The 21,599-nt window shown below is 30.6% G+C and overlaps 2 protein-coding genes across 2 annotated transcripts; both read right to left on the bottom strand.

Annotated features, from left to right (window-relative positions):
• Positions 1 to 863: 863 nt before the first annotated feature.
• Positions 864 to 2,671, bottom strand: LOC111907527 (uncharacterized). Its single transcript, XM_042895584.2, has 2 exons — positions 1,322 to 2,671; positions 864 to 1,254 (listed from the first exon to the last, which is right to left on the bottom strand). Exons 1-2 carry the CDS (start codon positions 1,472 to 1,474, stop codon positions 991 to 993), a joined length of 417 nt encoding a protein of 138 aa, XP_042751518.1. The 5' UTR covers positions 1,475 to 2,671; the 3' UTR covers positions 864 to 990.
• Positions 2,672 to 3,503: 832 nt separating this feature from the next.
• On the bottom strand, positions 3,504 to 7,219 carry LOC111907532 (acetylornithine deacetylase). Its single transcript, XM_023903332.3, has 9 exons — positions 6,749 to 7,219; positions 6,336 to 6,580; positions 5,986 to 6,094; positions 5,316 to 5,454; positions 5,100 to 5,175; positions 4,881 to 5,003; positions 4,487 to 4,640; positions 4,376 to 4,409; positions 3,504 to 3,740 (listed from the first exon to the last, which is right to left on the bottom strand). Exons 1-9 carry the CDS (start codon positions 7,076 to 7,078, stop codon positions 3,637 to 3,639), a joined length of 1,314 nt encoding a protein of 437 aa, XP_023759100.1. The 5' UTR covers positions 7,079 to 7,219; the 3' UTR covers positions 3,504 to 3,636.
• Between the last annotated feature and the right edge of the window lie 14,380 nt (positions 7,220 to 21,599).

Below are 21,599 nucleotides of genomic sequence, written 5' to 3'. Positions count from 1 at the left end.
CCAGTTCAAGTACCAGCTCCACATGTTGAACCAGTTGATGATCCAGCTCCACATGTTGAACTAGTTCAAGTAGATGATCCACATCCAAATGTTGATGTCCCTGCTCAACCAGTTGCAACTAGGCAAAGGATACGAAAATACTCAGAAAGAATTACCAAGATAGGGTTGAGGAGGAAGGTTTTGAAGAAAGAAGGAAGCACTGGACACAACCTAATGGTGTTGGAATGATTTTATGTTTAAATTTTTTTGGAAAGACAAACTTTTAGTCTTGTAATTATGTAATTGGGAAAACTTTAATAATCATGGCACATGGCACATCTTTTGACATATTAGGACAATTGTGGGCACAACTTTTGTAATAGTGCACATGCTGATGGAATATTACAACTTTGTCTTTTATCTATATGCTTTGGTGTATGGTTATTTGCATATAGATTGTTTAATCTTATATTATCTATCATAAATCAAGTAGATTTAGTATTAATACATTAAGCAATGTTTGATGTTGTTGTTGTTGTTAATCTGGACCATTTTACCCTTGGATCACATCAACACATTAACAATTGATTACTGCCAAATTTAATCTGGACCATTTTACTCTTGGATCACATCAAGACATTAACAATTGATTATTGCCAAATTTAATCTGGACCATTTTACCCTTGGATCACATCAAGACATTAACAATTGATTATTGCCAAGATTTAGTCTTAATACATTAAGAAATGTTTGATGTATCCAATGTGGTTAATCTGGACCATTTTACCCTTAGATCACATCAAGACATTAACAATTAATTACTGCCAACTTTAATCTGGACCATTTTACCCCTGCATCATGTCCAATTCACTAACCTGTTAAACACATTAATACTTCATTGAAACCACTCAAAACATCAAACTATCATTAATCAAAAAGATTTAGTCTTAATACATCAAACAAATTACAACATTAAGGATTACATTTAGTCTTTGAATACAACTAAACTAACTACTTCTTAAACACAAACAACGGAAACAACACAATCATCACAACTTTATGAGTAAATAGCTTCCATTTGAGTTTTTCAAACTCTTGTCTAACAACCAAATTTTCTTGTTCCATCTTCATCTTACATATGTTGATCTTGTTTTCCAATATAGAAACTTTGAGGGTTAAATTGCATAGTTCTTTTTTGTCCTTCCCAGAATTGACTTCATTTTCAGGGGTTTCAGGCTCCAACCATTCCCAGAACTTGCATTTTGGTCCTTCATTCTTGAAAAAAGTAACAAATTGGTTAAAGAAAGAAGATTAAAAGAAAAGTAAAAAACATTTGCTTTACCATGGAGTTAAGGCACAATCTGAAATTTTTTTCCTGGATTGTTTTTAGTTCGTGAAGTTCGTACACGAGATGGTAACCCACAGTAACAAGGATTTTCAGGTTGAAATTCAGCTTTTCGTTTGGAAGAAATAGAAGAAGAATAAGAAGAAGCATCCATGTCGATCTAGGGCAAGAACGATGCAGTACTGCAACTTTGCAATTAATAAGCCCAGTTTATGACACATAATGCCACGTAATATCCACATAAGCAGTAACCTACAACAACCGGTATCGAGGGTTTTGGTGAGCAGGATTATTAAGTTCAGTGGTATAATAAAGACAAAAAAAGATAAGGGACCAAATGAGTACTTATAGAACACTTTATTACCCTAAAATTTTCATTTTCCCTTTTTTTTTGGCCTTCCTCCCAAGGAGCATAAACATTAACTATAAAACATTGAAATTTAGAAAATACCCACATTATTAGTGCAAATAATCTTGTTTTTAATAAAAAACAGACGAATACCACATTCCTGAACAACCCAATCTACTAAAAAAAACACTCTCTTATAAAAACAGATTTAGTAAAAAATTATTATTATACTAATGATTAAAAAATAGTTTTTAAGATTTTTTTTTAATATTTTTATTTTACCTTTTAAAATTATTTAAATACAAAACTCTTTAAAAGGAGCCAACATAATTGGTTCTTATGGTATAAAAGAGGTCATCAATATTTACGTGTATTTTTTTTTTACTAGAAGTTTGTTAATATTTTAATGTCTTCGTTTAAGTATTTATTTGGATTATAGATTTTATTTGTTAAAAGAACATGATGCACCTCACCACCTTCGCCGCCCCAACCATCACCACCACCTTCGCCGCCCCAACCATCACCATCACCTTCGCCGCCACCACTACCATCATCGCTACCTCCGCCATCGTCTTTTACTATTAACTAGAAATCGGTGTAGTTAATGAATGTATATACTACTGGTATGTTTGTTTAGTGTCATATGAGGATGTGGTTTAATATCATTTATGCAACCTTGACTTTACAAACAAACAATTTATTTTATATAGACGGCAAACTTTTGGTACATATCTTCTTTTGATGATGTGAAAAAAAACTACAAATATTTTATTTTTTCAAAACAAACAAACTTTTGGTACGTATCTTCTTTTAAAGATGTGAAAAAAAAAACTACAAATATTTTATTTTTTCAAAACAAACAACATCTTAATAAACTCCTACATCTTAATTTTCCAAAATTTTCTTTTGGAGTTTGTTATTGGTTTGTACATTTAATAACCTTTCATTTATATGCCCTAAGGTTTATCTAGATATTAATTTTTTTCCTTGATAAGTTAGTCTCTTTAATTAAATAAACAAAATAAAAATGAATATGAATATATTTTATAAAAGGTTATATCATTTAAAAGCAATTATCAAAAATTTCAAAATTTAAAAAATACAAATGTTATAAAACATTATAACCAGATACTATTTTATAATTTTTTTTTAACTCTTATAACTATCTATATGGAAATTTATCATATTTTATATTTTTCAAAAATAAAACCCGATGTAGTTATTATAAGGAGGCTTTATAAAATGTTTAAAAAAAGAAAGAAAAAATAAAGTTAATTTAATTTAAAGAAAAAACTTTTAAAAATGTAAACTATTGGGGATGCCTATGAATGAGAATTAACAAAACAAAAGGAACTCCAATCCATTTCATAAACAAAACAAACAAATTCCTTTTCATTTAAATGAAATGCACCATTCCTCTTCCTAGATCCAATCATATAAAAAACCAAACTAACATAAATTCACTTCGGTTAAGTTACTCAACACATTTTCTAGATAATTAAAAGTAGGAATAAGAAACAAAAACCGAAAAACCAACAAAAATTGATAAAACCGACCTAAATCATCCCATGCTCTGTCCTAACTAAAAGTGTTCGGCTCATTAAAAAGTTTGTCAAGTTAAGATAAAACTTGTTCCATAGCATATATGTTAATAAAAAACAAAATCAATTTTCAAACCTTGTATAAAATGTCAACTTGATTTTGTTGTCTTTTATTTTAGAACAAGAAGCCATCCTAAGGTTGAAACCTGGGTTAACTCCTTTTTGGAGTGAGGTCACCTTGATTTTGTTGTCCTTTTCAAATCAAAGTATAGTTAGAGAGGTTTCAAACTTAATAAACGCAAAGTTTCTAGTATTTAAATCGCAAATACTCAGTTCAAACGAAACTAGACATGATTATAGTTTAAATTTTGAGAATGTCATAACGCTAATTGCTAAGTAAAAGGGTGTTTAAAAAGACAAAATCACTCCTCTAGCTGAGCAATTATACCAGTAAACACCTTGTACCCTTGACACATGTCCGAAAGAAGGCAATACTCATTTTTCGCATGGTAAGTAGACATCAATCCTGAAAAAAAATAAAAAAATAAATCATGATTACCACATTTCAATGATCAATACGACTGCATTTCCTTTCTAGGGTTATTTTCAATGATGAGGATGATAAGGGCATTTACGTCTTTTGTGCAGATGATAAATGAAAGTATGTTACTATTTCTTGCATTTAATCTGGCCCCATTCCAAGTCCAAGTCCAACACAAACCAAACGAGGCCTATGAGAACTAGTAAAATGCCCAAAGTACCCCCCTTAAATGATCAAAAGAATTAAAACAAAATTTTCAGGTACAGACCCTGAACATATTTATGAATTCCAAAATAGTCCCTAGAACATCCCAAAACCAATAGGTCCATGGGACTAGGTAGGATCACAGGACTAGACTGGACAAGTTTTCCAGGGCTATTTTCGGTGAAAAGGATGAAGTGGGTATTTATATCTTTTGCACACATGAGAAATTAAAAATAAGTTGTCCAATCTAAATCCGCATTTTTGGGTAGGACAAAAAATTCAAATTTTCAAGTCCAATGCATGCCAAACACAGTACAACCTATACTGTCCTATGTGGGACCTACAAAAAGAAACAAGTTTTCCTAAATCCTTTTTTTTTATAAGTTTGGTAAAATAAACAAAAACATATTACATACCATAGCCTGCAGTTTGAACATCAAAACCTTCATCCTGTTTATGATTAAAAAAAAAAAGAGATTTGTAAAGTGAGAAGTAAGAAAAATGAAAATAAAAAGTGGAAATTGTACTTGTAATCCTCGTATAAGTGGCAAAGTTCCAGTTATGGAATACGGTTTCACATGGCCAACAGCATCTTTAGTTGCTTCACATAACACATGGAAGCCACGAGACTCGAGGTTACATGCAACTCCTGATGATGCCTCATCAAACGAAATCTCAATTCTGGAATTAACACAAATTTATTTAAATAATGTTAAAAAAAATATTTAAGAAAATGAAAGCTTAATTTCAGAAAAGGAAGGAATAAAAATGGACAAAGACAATTTGTAGCAAAAAGTCAAGGACTTAATGGGGGAAAAAGGAAAGCGTCATTAATTGGTGTCTAGATAAAATATTGTATGAGTAAATGACACGATAGCTTAAAAAGTAGATAAGGGCAAATTTGGAAATTGAAAGACATACCTCCCTCTAAGGTTCTCATCTGGTAAGACGTATTTTGACACAGGTCCCCTTGTAGCAATCTTCTCTATATTTTTATTTAAATCTTCTACATATTCCTTTAGCTTCTTAATTACATCTGGCACACTGAAATTGTATCACAATGTTAAACTAGAAGAAAATATAAAGTAGAAAAGAGACCATAAGTAACAAAAAAATAAATCAAAAGACGAATAAACTTACTTGTAAAAAGGGGTCAACCTCACATCTCCTGAAATCGTGCAATCAGCAGGAATTTGATTGATCCCACCTCCGGGGTCTGTAATAAATAGCAACATACTTTTATATGATTGTTTATTTATTATATTTATTTATAGCTTCATACTTTTATTTTGTCATATTACAATATTGTAGTTTGAAAATGTTGTTATAATGCAAAAGGGGTTTTTTAGAACTTACATGTCCATTGAGTTGGTTTCATGGTTGAAGGTGTTGCGAATCCATAAACTTGTTCTTTAGAATGTGGAGGGAAATCTTTGTAAAATCTTGTTTGGATCTCTTTGAGTGCCTCCATTGCTAGCTCAAAAGGATTTATAGCCTACCAAGTAATTGAGTAAATGAAATTAATCATAGATCACGTAATGTTTTTTTTTTAAATGAAATCTGTCAAAGGAATTGGAATTTGAAAGAAATGGAATACAATTTATTTATAAGACACACTCATTCATTCAATAATAAACATTGAATAACTTAAAATTTTTGTTTGTAATCAAATATTTCTTACTATTTAATAGAGAAATACATGCATGTTTTCGATCAATTTCAATATTATATAATGGAAGTAGTTTGGCCTTTTGAGTAACAAACATGGGAATGAATGGAATTGAATTCCTTCCTTGAAAGATGAACTCCATGAATGATGGAATCTAAAGGATTCCGATGGAATTCAATTCCGTCCATTTGGCAACCAAACAAACACGTCATGGGATGGAATCTGGAATTCCATCCATTAGTCAACCAAACATGCCATGAAATGAACCATACGCCCTTTAAGTATCTTTATTTATGTTGATCAAATAAATTTATAACAATAACAAAAACCAAAAGCAACTTTTTTTATTCAAGACACCTTGTGTGCTAGACCACTATGAAAAAGCTTCCCTGTAACATGAAGCTTCCATGGTATCATACCACCCGTACCAATGCAAGGTTGCTTATCAGCCGTGTCAATCCAAAACCTTCAACAAAAAGAAAAAAAAACTATCTGATTTAGATTTTATCATTATTTACAACGAATATTATTTACATAAAACATTTAAGAATCTATATCATTGTTCATTGGAATTTGACCAACTTTCTAGGGCTATTTTTATTGACGAAGATGAGAAGGGCATTCTGGTAGTTTTTATACAGCTGCTGTGTCATAACAAAAAGGGCCTACATGATTTGGAAAGAAATAATAAAAAAAGGGGGACTTACAGAGGTCCATTTTTTAGCTTATCAAGAAGTCCATCTTTAACAAGTGCATCAACACCAACTCCTGGAATGGAAGAGTTCTCTTCACTGGCTATGAAAACAGCAACCACACTGGATTTAAGTTTTGGCTTTGTCTGCCCGAGCTTCTTCATGAGCTCGGTTACAAGGGCAACATGTCCCAAACAATCCGTTGTCCCACGCCCTCGAAGCTTGTCTCCATCAATGCTCATTGAAAATGGATCAAAATCCTGTACAATTTCAGAAATTATTGATTATTTCATGATTCGCCATTTTAGCCTGAAGAACCCTAGTTGATACAGGTTTCACACAAACCCATCAGTTAACATATGCTGATTCCATTAAAATTGAAACATAGTTAACATTGATATGAGATTTTATAAGGAGATAATACAAACCCATTCAGAAGGATTAGCAGTGACGACATCCATGTGCATTCCAACAAAAGAAACGATCTTTCCGGGTTCAGCTCCAGGGTACTCCACTATGAGATTCCCTCTATTGGGTTTATACGTGACATGGTTGAGGATGAGTGGGCCGCCACCGGTGGCGGTGCTGTGCGGGAGGAGGGCTTCACGAACATGGTGGACGATTCTATCCTCCTCCGGGATGAGGTCCGGCGGATTGTTTTGAACATATTTAGATTCCCCTATGAGTTTGGTGAGAAGGGTGACGAAAGAATCCTTGTTTAGGTCTCCGAGCGTTTCTTTTACGGCTGAAGCCACCATCGTCGAGAAGAGGGGAGAGTGTGATCGTAGCAAACCGGGCGAATCAGAAACTTTACAATTCTATATCTAAAGATTTGGAAACTATTTAGGGGATTATTATTATTATAACCCGTATAACTCACGCGATAGGGTGAAATCACTTTGAAAAGACCTTAAAAATAACAACATAATTAAATTAATTTTACAATGTCTTTTAAAGATATGAAAAACATTCTTTATGTCTAGTTGTATTCATCTTCAACATCACCCTCTCTACTTTTAAAGCACTTCCTAATTTTGCCGGTGTTTGTTAGCATCTAATGATCTAATTTTGCCGGTGTTTTCATATTGATTACGATTTGTTGGCATTTCTTATATAATAACATTTTATAACATGATAACGATAAGACTATATAAAAACTTGTTTATTATGAATTAATTATCATGTCTTTTTAGTTAGCAGCCTATAAAAATCTCACTCAAAATGGGTTCCACGCCACAAAGAGTTAATATGAATTATATCCTTTCATACATACATAAACATTTGCGACTTTTTAAGACATTTCATGAAATCTCATTTTTATCCAAGAAAAGACATGAAGGGCAAATATGTCCAAAAGTTAATAATTTACCATTTTGTTTAGGGGTGTTCGTTTGGATGGATCAGTTCGATCCGATCCAATTAAGTAAATCCAAATTGATTTCGGTTTTCAAAATATGAATCCGAATAATCCAAACTAAAATCAAATCCGATCCGATCCGATCCAATTACAATTCAATTGGATCGGTTTTTATAATTCGGTTTTCAAAAACTAAAACATTTTAAAATGATATATAATTATAATATTATCCAATTTTTATAGAAGAAACAAAAAAATATTTAGTTGTGATTTAAAATTTATAAACTACTAAGAATGTATATCATAGTTTAATATTCAATAGATAAAGAACTTTTAAAAGAAAATGCATATTAATATTTTATATTAGATGAAACTTTTTGAACTTATTTGAAAAAATAAATTATAAAATTAATAAGTAGTTATAGTTATATTAAAATAAATAAATAATAAATTGTTATTCGGTTTTTTTGGATTATTCGGTTCATATTTTATAAACCAAAACCAATCCGAAATCCAAAATAATAATTCGTTTTTGTTGAAAACCAATCCAAAAATCTGAATATTCAAATCAAATAGTCCAATCCAATTTGTCCAATTAGACAATTCGGTTTTATTCAAATAATGAACAGTTCTAATTTTGTTATTGGAGAGAGAAGCACTCGAAGTCTTCATACAACCAAATCTCTCTAAAAGTTAATGTGCTTAAATCCATACAAAGTTTCTACTTAGATATGTCATGGATGCTAAATTCACAGTAAAAAAATACTCACCTCAGATAAAATAGTTGTGAACCTTTAGCAAAACGATTTGATATTCTCTACAGGGTCAAAAACATAGTTTCTTGCATATTCTATCATAAAACAGAACAAAATTTTTTATTTTTATTTATTTTTAATAGATTTCCATATAAATTATTGTAAAAAAGCAACATATTTTGAAAAAAAACAAGAACTAATGTTTTAGTTTTTTAGTTCTATGGTAGAAAGAAGGAATGTACCATGGATCCAAGAAAAAATTAAGATTTACACTTCATATAATCAAACAAATACATATCATGTTTTTTATAAAGTCACATACAGACATTCTTGCAAACACATAGTCATCATACACGCTTACATACATTACGCATATTTTTTTTCTAAAAATCCAACCATTTCATTTATACAGCAACACCCCAGCTTTCGTAATGAGGTATTCTTCGCCTATGTTGCAACCTGGATTGCAAAAGAAAAAAAATAGCAAAAAGCTTAAAAAAAAGTCAAAAAAATGGTCAGTACTTTGAGAGGAAATCAAAATAAGGCAATGTACTTTAAGTGTTTAATGGGTAGAAGTCAAAAGTAACAATAAAAGTAACTTTTTTCTCTACATCTACAAAAGTCGAAAATGATCATTTTAAAAATTTGTTCCATGCTTGTTTCAGATGAAAGAGTTGGACGACATCAAAAGACAGGTGGATTCTATAAGTGTAAAAATGTTATAAGTGATATTTAAAATGAATGTTAAATGCTACTATAATTTAAGGAAATATGAAAGTAAATTACTATAATCGACACTAACATGAAAGTTGAATGCTACAATCGAAACAAATTGAAAAAAACCTATAATGGGCATTGAAATGAAAGGCGAATGATATGAATGACATTACAATGAAAGTAAACAATGATATTTGGCGCAATTCATATTTAAAGTTATAATCTATTTTTTTCTCACTAGTTCACTTTAGTTATACTATGACTTTGAAACCATTCATAACATTTCCATTTTAGCTAATTCATTTAATTTTACCGATCAAACATAATTAAAAACAACTCATTTTAACCAGAATAGTAGCATTTTGAAGTCAGCACTTTATACACACTTTACTGTAGCTTTGTGTAAGCATAATAACCGAAAAACCGAACCATAACTAAATTAACCAATATAACCGAGCCATTATTGAAAATGGTGGTGCGATTTTTTATTTTTATTAACCAATTGCTAATGGTTCGGTTTTGGTTTTTCTGAGAAACCGAACCATATATAACCGAACCGAACCGATTAGGATATATAAATTTTAAAATTATTTTATATATTATATAATTGGTAATCCTATTTTAATAAATAAGTAGATTTTTGCCACGTGGCATTCTCCAAGGCCCCCAAATTGAATTTTTCCCGCTTAAAATACAAAAGTGAATTTCCCCAAAAATCCCTTCAGCTTTAATGCGTTTCAATCAAATGCGTTTTTTTTTAGACGTTTCTAATCTCCTACATTTAAGGCCAAAATCACTGATATCTTGCATCCATTTGATTCACCGTCTTCTATAGGGAACGATTTCAGTTTTTGTGGGTCAAAATTTTCAGTCACTGCCACAACCCCTACCACCACAAAAGGTACCGGCGGAGAAGGGAATTAAGAAATCCTGCTGACGCGTTGCTTCTACACCTTTGATTTCGACGAGATGGCGCAAATCCGTCTTCGTTCCAGATAATACGCTTATGAACAAAGGATTGGAGGGTTCCATACGGGAGATCGACTGCGACAGGGGCGAAAGACTGTTTTGTTGTTCAGATTTGTTGCTGTGTTCCAAGGTAAAAATGGTTGGTTGTTTTCAATTTTTGCTATAATCTAATTTCATAAGGGCCTGTTGAAATTGCTATTACTGATGCAGTTCCTTTTAGTACAACATTTCAATGTTGAAGAGTGAAAGCCTATGCTTATGTGTTCCTGTATCAAATGGTAAACTGTAAGTTTCTCTTGGCTTGGATTCTTTTGTCGGGGTTCTGATTGAATGAGGACAACATTTCGTGTCGGAATCGAGGCTATGTCTGGTTCCAGTTATGTTCAGTAATTAGAAGAGTGGGGATAAATTTTCATTTTCTTTCTATATACCATGTGGTTGTGTCTACAGTTGCATATTAGGTGTTTGGGGAAATGCCTAACTGAAGCTATGCTTCATAATGACCCTTATATTCATTTTAATCATTATGAAACTTTTTGGTTGAAATGTTATTTAACTTGATTACTTATCAGGTTTAACTGGCCCGGGGGGATGCTTTCTAAATCAATGTAAGTATTTGATTTTTTCTATGTTATGTTTAAGTATCTAAGAATATAATGACATTGATTAGGTGCAAGCATTTCATCATAGAAAGAGAGTAAAGTGGGATGCTGTAAATATAATGAACAAATACTTGCTTTTCTTATGTGTATTTATATGCAAGTTTGATGTGTTTGTATGTGCGTGTGACTGAGCAAGTAATTCACTCATGGCTAGGCTTCAAGCTCAAAAACATAGTTTCACAAGAAATTTAATGGTAACTGTAATAGGAATGTTTAATTGATTTTCCACACCGTCTCGGATGCACCTTCATTATTGAAGCGACCTAAAATTCGTGAGTTGCTCATTGTTGATCTTAGGATTTGAAACTGTTGGTGTTACGGATTATCTGAAGAAACTGAAGAATCAAAATCTGTATTTCTCTGCAAGACAGGAGCGTATTCATTGCATTTCATGGGTTTGTTTGACATGTAAGCAAAGTACCCCTTCAATGCTTTCGTGGTGAAATATTTTTTGACCCAAGTTTTTTTAATAAAATGCCTTAACGGGTGTTCTGATGCTTTGTTTGGATTTTGATACATTGTTTCGATTGTAAGAGGTACTTTGTTCATATTGAAAATATGATGCAAGAAAACACCAATAGCAAGGTTTATAGTTTTCACAGTAAAAGCCAATTTATTCCTTTTAAAATTTGCAGCTATAATTTTCTTATAATTTCATTTGTATCTGAGGGCTACACTTATTCAGATTTTCATCCTATTGTTAAAATCTTGGATGCCAAGAGTTAGGTAATACCAAAACTAACCGGTCATTATTTTCACTCGCTCAGGTTGTTTAACTTCATATCCACTAACATTTTTTTAGTTTTTTGTTTCAGACTGCTGCTCAAGATGGTGTTAAGCTATGGGATCTTCGAAAATTAAGAAACTTTAGGGCTTTTACACCTTATAATGAGAACACTCCAACATAATTTGGTAATTTCTAGCCTCTTTGAATGCTTAGAGTAAATTACAATTTAGCACATATGCTTTGTTGATTCTTACTAATATGGTCTTTGAAAAGAGTCTTATAACCTTTTTGCCCTTGTAAAGTAGTTTTGTCAGTTACAGTAACGACTTGGATATTAAAGTTATAAAAATGAGTGTTTTACCACTACCTTGGGTTCGTCTACAGTGAAGGGTATTTTGGTCATTAATAATGATAACTAGAACAAGGTTTATCTGGTTGCGAAATGTGAATTCAAAATGGAATTGTATTAAAACATTTCTTGATCCTATCCAAATCATGCTTTTTTCTCACCTGTCTAATTTATTTTTCTATATCATTTTGGTGATTTTTATTAGCTAAAATTGAAAATACATGTAAGTTAAACTTTATAAAATTTGGCCCTGATGCAAATTACACAACGGTTGGGAATGTTAAATGGTATTTAACAGTCATTCATTCTGGAGTTTACCATGAAATATGTTGATCCATAGTTCAAAATATATTATTTCTCATCTTATATAATTTTTTTAGCTATATGATATTTAAATCCATGGTTACATTTTATATTTTAGAATGGCTTCGATAACATGAAATTTAACAAAACGACTACAAAATATTACTATATTATAACTTATATTGGTTTCAATCAAGTTTTTTTTATATTTAAGTCTTTGTTTTTGTCAATAAATGTTTGTTGACCATAATTTTAGTCATTATAGTGAAAAAATAGCAATGTACTTTCTTTTGGCTTTCAATATGAGCAATGTACTTTATTTTGGGTACATTAGAGCAACATACTTATATTATTTTACCCGTGAAATTCTTACAAGTTTTATCGGACATATTGTTATTACTGCTAAAGAGATAAAACTACATTTGTGTATTTTTTTTAAGCAATTACTGTTTATGTTAATATTTTTTAAAATGGACTATTTATGTTAATTTTTTTTAAACAGTTATCATTTTGTTAATTTATTTAAAAAGGGACCATTTATGCATTTTTTTTAAAGCTAGGACCATTTTTGCTAATATTTTAACGTGGACCATTTGTGCATTTTTTTAAATGACCATTTGTGTTAATTTTTTTTAATATGGGCCATTTTTGCTTTTTTAAAGAGGGAACGTTCCTGCTGGTTTTGTTTAAACAGTGAACATCCATCACAAAAACATGTACCCTTTTTGTTAAAAAAATTAACAAGGGCCATTTATGCATTTTTCTAAACATGGACCTGTAATTATTTATGTATTATTACAAACATAATTATTTTATTTATTGAAATAAGACAATGGTAAGTCTTTATACAATAAAAAATAGGCCAAATAGGCCAAACGTTTAATGTTTACACATTGATATTTAATTTTTTTTATTAACCTCCTAATTTAATGAATAAGTAGATTTTTGCCACACGACAATTCCTAAGCCTTCCCCAAGCTAATTTTCCCGCTTAAAACATCTAAATAAAATTCCGCATTTGCCCTCTGCTACTTTAAAATCGAAATCCAACTTATTTTGACTCAAATTCGGATCCATGAATCCCATAAACCCACGTGTTTGTCTTGTGAGTGCGTCACGGCTTCCATGTATTTAATAAGAATAAAGCTCCAAAACTGATAATATGTTGCATTATACAAACTCATGACTTTTATAAAATAGCAGGATTCACATGTGTAATTAAATACTTACAAATTACAAAGTTATTAAAAAAATATAATATTAAAATTCATAAGTTTTTCTAAATTAATGATATATTATTTTATTACATAATTAATTTTTTAATTCTATTTAAAATTAACACCCGTGGATTCCACGGGTTTTAACCTAGTTATCTTATATATAAGGAAATAAAGGAATTTAAAGCCTTTATATTTGAGTGAGATATGCAATTAGCGTATTAAGCACACAACAATTGAACAAGTCAATAAACACTATCATATTACTGCCGGTTCTCTCATTATCGGCTATCCCACGACGAAAAGATTTTGATAGTCAGTTACATATGGATGTGTGAATAATGTTTCTGATTCTCGGTTAATCGGCTACCGCATTCAATACAGAAGGTACCCTCAAATCTCATGTCTCGATATTTGTTGGATACCATTGTTTAAACTTATGATGTTCTCCAATCTATTGTTTGATTAGTTTTTTGATTAGTTTTTTGTATTATCAATTATAGTTTTTTTCTTAAATTTAACGCAAGTCGTTGATTCTTGGTGGCGGTGGGGGCTATTCCTTTACCCATAAAACAAAGATTCTAGAAACTCCTTTATGGAAAAACTAGATGAATTCTCGCGCGTTGCGCGGTGCAAGTTGACAATATATCGTTATAATATTGAAAAATATATGTTGGTTAAGTTATTGACATTAACTTTGACATATTACTTTTACACTAATTTATATATAAAATCTAAACTATTTTAAACAATAATAATCATTGATATCATACCACCACCTTCCTTATAAATAGAATTAAATATATTTATCTATGTATTATTACTTTTATCAATTGTTAAGATTGATTACTTTAAATTTTTATTTATGCGATTACTTTCTAATTTCAATAATGATGTTAATTTAAAATACAATTTGTTTGTAGCTAACGTTATGTAATTTATAATTTGATGCTATTATCATTTAAAATTATTATTCATTAATTTTAAACCACTTATTATTATTAATAAGTTACAGAAGAATTTTAAGAAACGCTTAATATTATTATTTAAATATGAAATATATACTAAATAATAAAGTGATAAGATTGATAATTTGCATTTCAAAAGAGACTTGCATGTATAATATGACATATCTATGATTATTATAATTTGATTTTATTATTTATAATTATTGCTCATTAATTTTAAAACCACTTATTATTATTAATAAGTGAAAGAAAACATTTAAAAAACACTTATTATTATAATTAAAATGTTAAGCATATAATAAATATGAAATGATAAGATAGACAAATTGCATTTTAAAAGAGACTTACATGGATAATATTGATATTATGACATATCCATGATTTTTAATTAATTTTTGCTTTGAAGCAACATAAACATACAAACATATATACAATATTTAACTAAATATTATATATACCACATTCCGTAACATATGATTGATAACATGAATCTAATATAAGTTACATTAAAATTTCAACCACAACATACAATGATTGTCTAAAAAATACTTAAACCAATAAAATATAAAATTAGTATATAAAAAACTTACAAATTAAAAACTTCAACATAATAACTTGGCTCAAAAAATGGTCTAAAGCCTTCAAACCAACACAAAAAACTTTAAACTTGTTTTCTTTGTGAATTTTGTATGTGATTTGTATTTGCGTGTCTACTCAAAGAGATTGACTTTTTTATAGTAGACTATCCATTAATTGTTTATTAAATATATTATATAAGTTATAAAACCTTTGAATTGTTAATCATTATCAAGAGACTTTTAAGTGGTATTCATTAAAATAGGATGTTTCAAATGCTTGAGGTGCTTGGAAAATTTTGTGGGGGTTTCAAATGCATGAGATTTATGGAAAAATGCTAGCTTTATAAGTATATAAGATAATAGTTTAATACATTGCATTGGATCTTGTATATTTTACGTCAATGTTAATTTTCACCAAAAGCATATAGGCTAACATCTATATTTTAATTTTTAAATTATGATTATAGGGATAACTTAGTCATTTTTGTTGAAATAAAAAGAATATATATATATATATATATATATATATATATATATATATGTGTGTGTGTGTGTGTAGATGTTATTGTTTCCTTTTCATGCTTGCACTTTCTTCATTGTTTTATAAATGTCAATATTATAATATGGATGCCCTCATGCCAATGTGTTCTATAGATATTTTTTTGCATATCAGTATTATAACAACCAATGTTAATGTGTCGCGTGCTTTTTGAATAATTTGTTGAATCACTGAATGTCAATGTCATAATATACTTGCATATAGTCATATATTAGGCTACTAGCTTATAATTTGAATAACGTCTCAATGTGTCTTATTTATTTGTTATCTTCAGGAAATTATAGATGGAAGCAACGAGTACATAGAACGGAAATAGAAATGTAAGGGATGAACCAGATCCGATCATTGATGTTGACGATGAAAACAATGAACCGAAGAATGATGTTGATGACGTAAACGATGAGACCGAAAATAAGGGTGATCGTCCGAAGAGATCCTTCATGTGGGACCATTTTACTCGCATTAAGGGTAGTAAAATTAAGGTAAAATGCACTTATTGTAAAATTATAATGACAGGCGGTAGCAAAAAGAATGGTACGAGTAGTACCATGTCATATCATTTGAAGAATGTATGCAAACAATCTTCACTTTACCAAAAAAAAAAACAAATATGAAGAAACAATCCACATTAAACTTCAAGCCTGCAACAAACGGGGAATTTGGGGGTAGTTTAGCTTCTCACCACTTCAATCAAGAAAAGGCTAGGAAATTCCTAGCTAGAATGTGTATCAAAGATAATAGTCCTTTTAGTATTGTTGATGATGAGGGATTTAAGGAATTTGTATGAGAAATTAATCCCATGTTTAAATTTTCACCTAGGTGGACTGTGGCAAAAGATTGCTTATCAATATATGAAGAAGAGAAAAAAAAGCTTAAAAGACTTCTAAAAAACCAAACAATTTCTCTTACCACTGACACATGGACATCGGTCCAAAATCTTAATTACATGTGACTTACCGCCCATTGGGTTGATGAAAATTGGACATTGAATAAAAGAATTTTGATTTTTTGTCAAACACCCAACCATAAGGGGGTGACAATAGGGAAGTTAGTGTATCGTTGTTTGCAAGAATGGGGCATAGATCTGGTTTTTACCATAACCGTTGATAATGCTTCATCAAACGATAAGGCAATCAAATATTTAAGATATATGCTTAAGGGATCTCATTCTCTCTTAGATTGCAAATATTTGCATTTAAGATGTTGTGCCCATATCATCAACCTTGTGGTGATAGATGGATTAGATGAGCAATTTGATACAGTTACAAAGATTAGAAGCGCGGTTAAGTATGTGAGATCATCCCCTTCTAGGTATGAGAGCTTCAAAGAATATTTTGAGTTTGAAAAAATTTAATCAAAAAGTAAGCCATGTCTTGATGTAGGCACGCGATGAAATTCAACATTCTTAATGTTGGAAACAACGGATAAGTACTCAAAAGCATTTGATAGGTATTTTATTATTTTTATACTAGTTTACTAATTAATCAGCTATTGTAAACTTCATTTTCTTTCTAAAATTTGTTAATGTTTGTTTGTTTGTTTGTTTTTTCTAATAGGCTTCAAGAGATTGACATCAACTATAACTCTTACTTTTATAGCGAAGTAAATGATGATGATGATAATGAGAAGAGTACTCGGAAGAGAAAGAAGAATGATCGAGCTTTAGGGGCTCCCAAAGAAGAGGATTGGGAAAAAGCTAGGTACTTAAATATATATTTTTTAAATCCAAGTATTCTAATATGCCAATACATAATGATAGTGCAATGAAAAATTATGGTAAAGAAAAAATGAATATATATATATATATATATATATATATATATATATATATATATATATATATATATATAACCACTATTTTCATTAAAATTAACTCTAATCACTTGCTAACAAAATGGACAGCACATAATTTTTGAAACTATCATAAAACAAAACCCTTTTGTTGTGATAGTCGTTGCAATATTTACTATTTATTAAGTATTCATGTGTGTTCATTTAAGCATCTAGGATGGTATTTGTGATATTAAATAGTCCACTTGAGGTAAGTGATTACTACATATAAGTTTTCCTACATGACAAGTGACTTGCATATATTGGTTTGGTTTAGCCGTTAACAATGGCCTTTAATTAAGCACACTATGATGTTAGATTTTTTTTAAAACATGCTTTACACATATTGGTTTAAGTGATTACTACATATAAGAATTGGTTTAAGTGATTACTACATATAAGTTTCTATACATGACAATCATATATTTACCAAGATTTTATGTTAATTATTTGTTTTCAATAGACATTTTATGGAGTTCTAGAAGATTTTCTGCAATGTTACAAAAAAAGTGTCCAGTAATAAGTATGTGACTTCAAATTTGTTTGTTGGGGAGCTTGTCACAATGCATGCAACTATATCAAGTATGTGTCTAAAAATAGATGAGAAAAAGAAAAAAATGGGATTGTCAATGAAAGCCAAATATGATAAGTATTGGAACAACTTCGACAATATGAACTTTTTGTTGTATGTTGCATTAGTCTTAGATCCGCGAAACAAGATGTTATTTCTTGATTGTTGTTTGGGGCTTATTTATGGCGGTGATAATGAGAACATCAATAAAGTTAATCACCAAGTGCTAGAAACTTTAATAGAGTTATTTACTCACTACAAGAAGATTGAGGATAAAGATAATGAGAAAAATACAACTGGTTCTTCATCTTCTACTACTACATCGTTTAGTAGTGTTGTAGATCTTGATTTGGATGACAGCTATGCAAAATATTTGGAAAATCAGGGGAAAGGTGTTAATACTACAAAATTGGATATATATTTGGCCGATACAACAGAAAAGAAATCAAATGGGGGGAGATTTTGATGTATTAAGTTGGTGGAAACTCAATTCGGGTAAATGCCCCGTACTCTCTAAAATTGCAAAACATGTTTTGGGAATGCCAATTTCTACCGTTGCAAGTGAATCGACGTTTAGTACCGGAGGTAGGGTTATCGACAAATTTAGAAGCTCTCTTACACCAAACACTGCTGAAGCTTTGATATGCACACAAGATTGGCTACGTGCTACACCGCCAAACTTGCAAGAGACTCCCATTCGTGGCCTACAACTAGAAGAGTTGCTCGTGAATTTGGAGAATTTAGAGATTGGTAACCATTTCTCTATTTAATTAGTTATTTAGTTTATAACTTTTTGGTTTTTAGCTTTTAACAATATTTAGAATGTTGTTTCTTTACAGATTACTTTGAAAATGGGAAAAGGTTAAGTGATGATTCTACCATGGATGAAGATTGAAGGCTCTTCTTTTTTCTCAGTTTTTAAGTGAGATATTGGTTTTGGAATGATTATCGCTTTTTTGAATTTTGTTTTTGCTTTTTATAGCAACACACTTTCTTATTTTCTTCACTTTTTAGTTTTATAGCAGTGTGGTTTGTTTTCTTTTTTCACTTTTTATATCAATTCATTTTTAGTTTTTGTATCATTTTTATTGTAGTGGTTACCCGATATTAACCATTAACTAAAACCATCAACCATAACCATTACTAACCATAACCAATTGCTACTAAAAAACATTAACCGATTCTAATGGTTATGGTTCGGTTTTGATCTATAACCGAACCAAACCGAACAATACACACCCTTAACTGCAGCAAAAAACAACAATGTAAAACAACATTTTTGCTGTGTGATTCTGATGAAAGAAGGATAAAGGAAGAAATTATTTTGTAACACCAAAAAGTTGCACTAATATTCATAAAACAAAAAGACTATAAATAGCCTCACATACCCAACGAAAGTAATCAAAAAACAACCTAGATCCTATCCACTACTCCTAGAGAATAGGACATATTTAAATGACTAAGTATACCAACTTTCAGCTACTCTAAACTTAGTCAAATATCCTTTATTCAAAACCAAAAACCCATACCCATAACCCATTTAATAATCAAAATTACCCAACATATTTCCTTCTTTTTATATGTTTTTGTTTTATATAACTGATGTTCTAAAGAAACATAACAATAGGAAAAAATAAACAAACTTACAAAATTATAAAATCAATAAAGAATATGCAAGATTATTTGGTGGAACTTCTCAAGCAGTGTACAATTTATAAAATCAATAAGCAATGCACGAGAATGAACAGTGTAGATGAAGATGACATTGAAATTAGAAGGTATACTAACTTGTAATCGACTAAGGCCCGATGTACTCTTCATGATTATAACAATTAACTTCGTTCTTTCTGTATTTGTAATCCATTGAAATTTATGTTTGAGGTTATTATAAAATTGAATGAAGCATGTGGTGTATAGATAGACAAAAACAACTATTCAAACATCGCTTTCAATTTGAGTACAAAATTTCAACATGGGAAAATATAAAACTATTACTAGGTATGAAATCAAGGAGTCGATTTTGGTATTTTCTAAAAAATGAAATGCCCATCATAGAAAATAGAGAGTTAAAAAATTAAGGAAAGATCTAATCAAAATAAGAACAAATTACAGTTGTAAGATGCACCTCAATAGTCATTGTAGGGTTACAAAACTCGGTTGCATCAAGATGAAGTACATATCGGAAATATGTTGAAAAAGTGATAAAGAGTAGATGATTAAGCTCTCCATTTTGGCGAATTCCATGAGGACTTCCAATTTACCAGTGATGGCTATGCGACAAATATAGAGGATAAGCATACATAAACTGTAAAATTGAATAGATTAAAAGGTATGATAACATTTGAGGGATGACCGATTACAAATTAGTAGTTACAACATTAGAGAGAAACCTTACCAACTACTTTCTTGGTTGAAAATAGCAATCACATCCACAAAAACTGGTGATGATAATCAGTAGTAGAAGCTGTCTATCTGAATAGGAAAAGTAAACAGTGGAAATTACATCTTACTTGGTATGCTCTACAAAAAAAATGAGAATTGTCCCAAATAAAAAAATATGAGCAATTTACGGTCATCAAGAATAAAAAAAACATAAAACAAAAGCTTCATAATCTTCTTTAGTGAGGTCCTACTTCTTTCCTAACACTATGCATGTTTAATTACTTCTCCAAATCAATATCAAAACCCTAAATATATAGAAATAAATGAGATTTGGGGAGCCAAGAATTAGGGATTTCAAAATTGAGTCTCAGAAGTAGATACCATTTTGAGAGGAGATGAAATTGATTGAAAATGACATAGATACCATTTTGAGAGGGGATGAAATTGATTTAAAATTACAAAAGAAGAATTTCTCATGGAATACATTAAATTGACAAAGTCGTTACCTATAATAATTGGGTGCAATTGATTGTAATCCCAAAAAATTAGGAACTTATTTACCAGGGATAAATTGTTAATAGTTGGAGGTCCTACAGTGGGAATAAGAACTTAAAACTGAATGCTGATTAATAGGAGTTGATAGTTTTAACTTCATGGAATGGGCGGGAAAAGCAAGGCTAAATATAACGTGGTAAGGACACATGGCAAGTAGGTGGTGAAAAAGAGGGACATGTGGCGTCCAAAGTACTCTTTTATTAAGAATAGATTATTATTATTATATATAACATTAAAACCGGGGAGCCTTATGTAACATCTCGTTTAAAATAGAAAAATTAAATAATAAACCTGGAACCCCGAGAAGTAATTTTATTATTATTTTAGATTATTATAGCCCAAAAATAAATAATCATTATTAGGATGTTAGTTTCGGGGGTTAAAGTGTAATTAAGGGACTTATTTGAAAAGGTTTTGTAAGATGAGGGGATATTTGGTATCATTTGAACCTAATATAAAATAATTTATGGAAATAGGGGTTAAAGAGTAAATATCAGACTTTTTCTGAGAAGGATTCTGGAAGCCAGGGTAGAAATGGTAAATTTGAGATTTAATTTGAAAGAAGAAGGATAAGGAGGGACTGGAAGTGTCAAGAGGGACAAAGTTTGAGATGGGACGGGTGTGTATAAATGCATTACGCATGCATTCTAACCCTAACCCTAGGGATCCCTCATCAGTCGCAATCACCACCTTATGTCTCCCCACTGGCGTCGCCACCACCCTTCACTCCCGTCTCGTTGTTCCGATCAGCGAAGGCCACCAAGAGAACCGCTGTCAACC

This window comes from Lactuca sativa, chromosome 6, assembly GCF_002870075.4.
Source record: "Lactuca sativa cultivar Salinas chromosome 6, Lsat_Salinas_v11, whole genome shotgun sequence".
In the NCBI taxonomy this organism is placed as follows: domain Eukaryota; kingdom Viridiplantae; phylum Streptophyta; class Magnoliopsida; order Asterales; family Asteraceae; genus Lactuca; species Lactuca sativa.
This window is presented reverse-complemented; position numbering and strand designations above follow the sequence as displayed.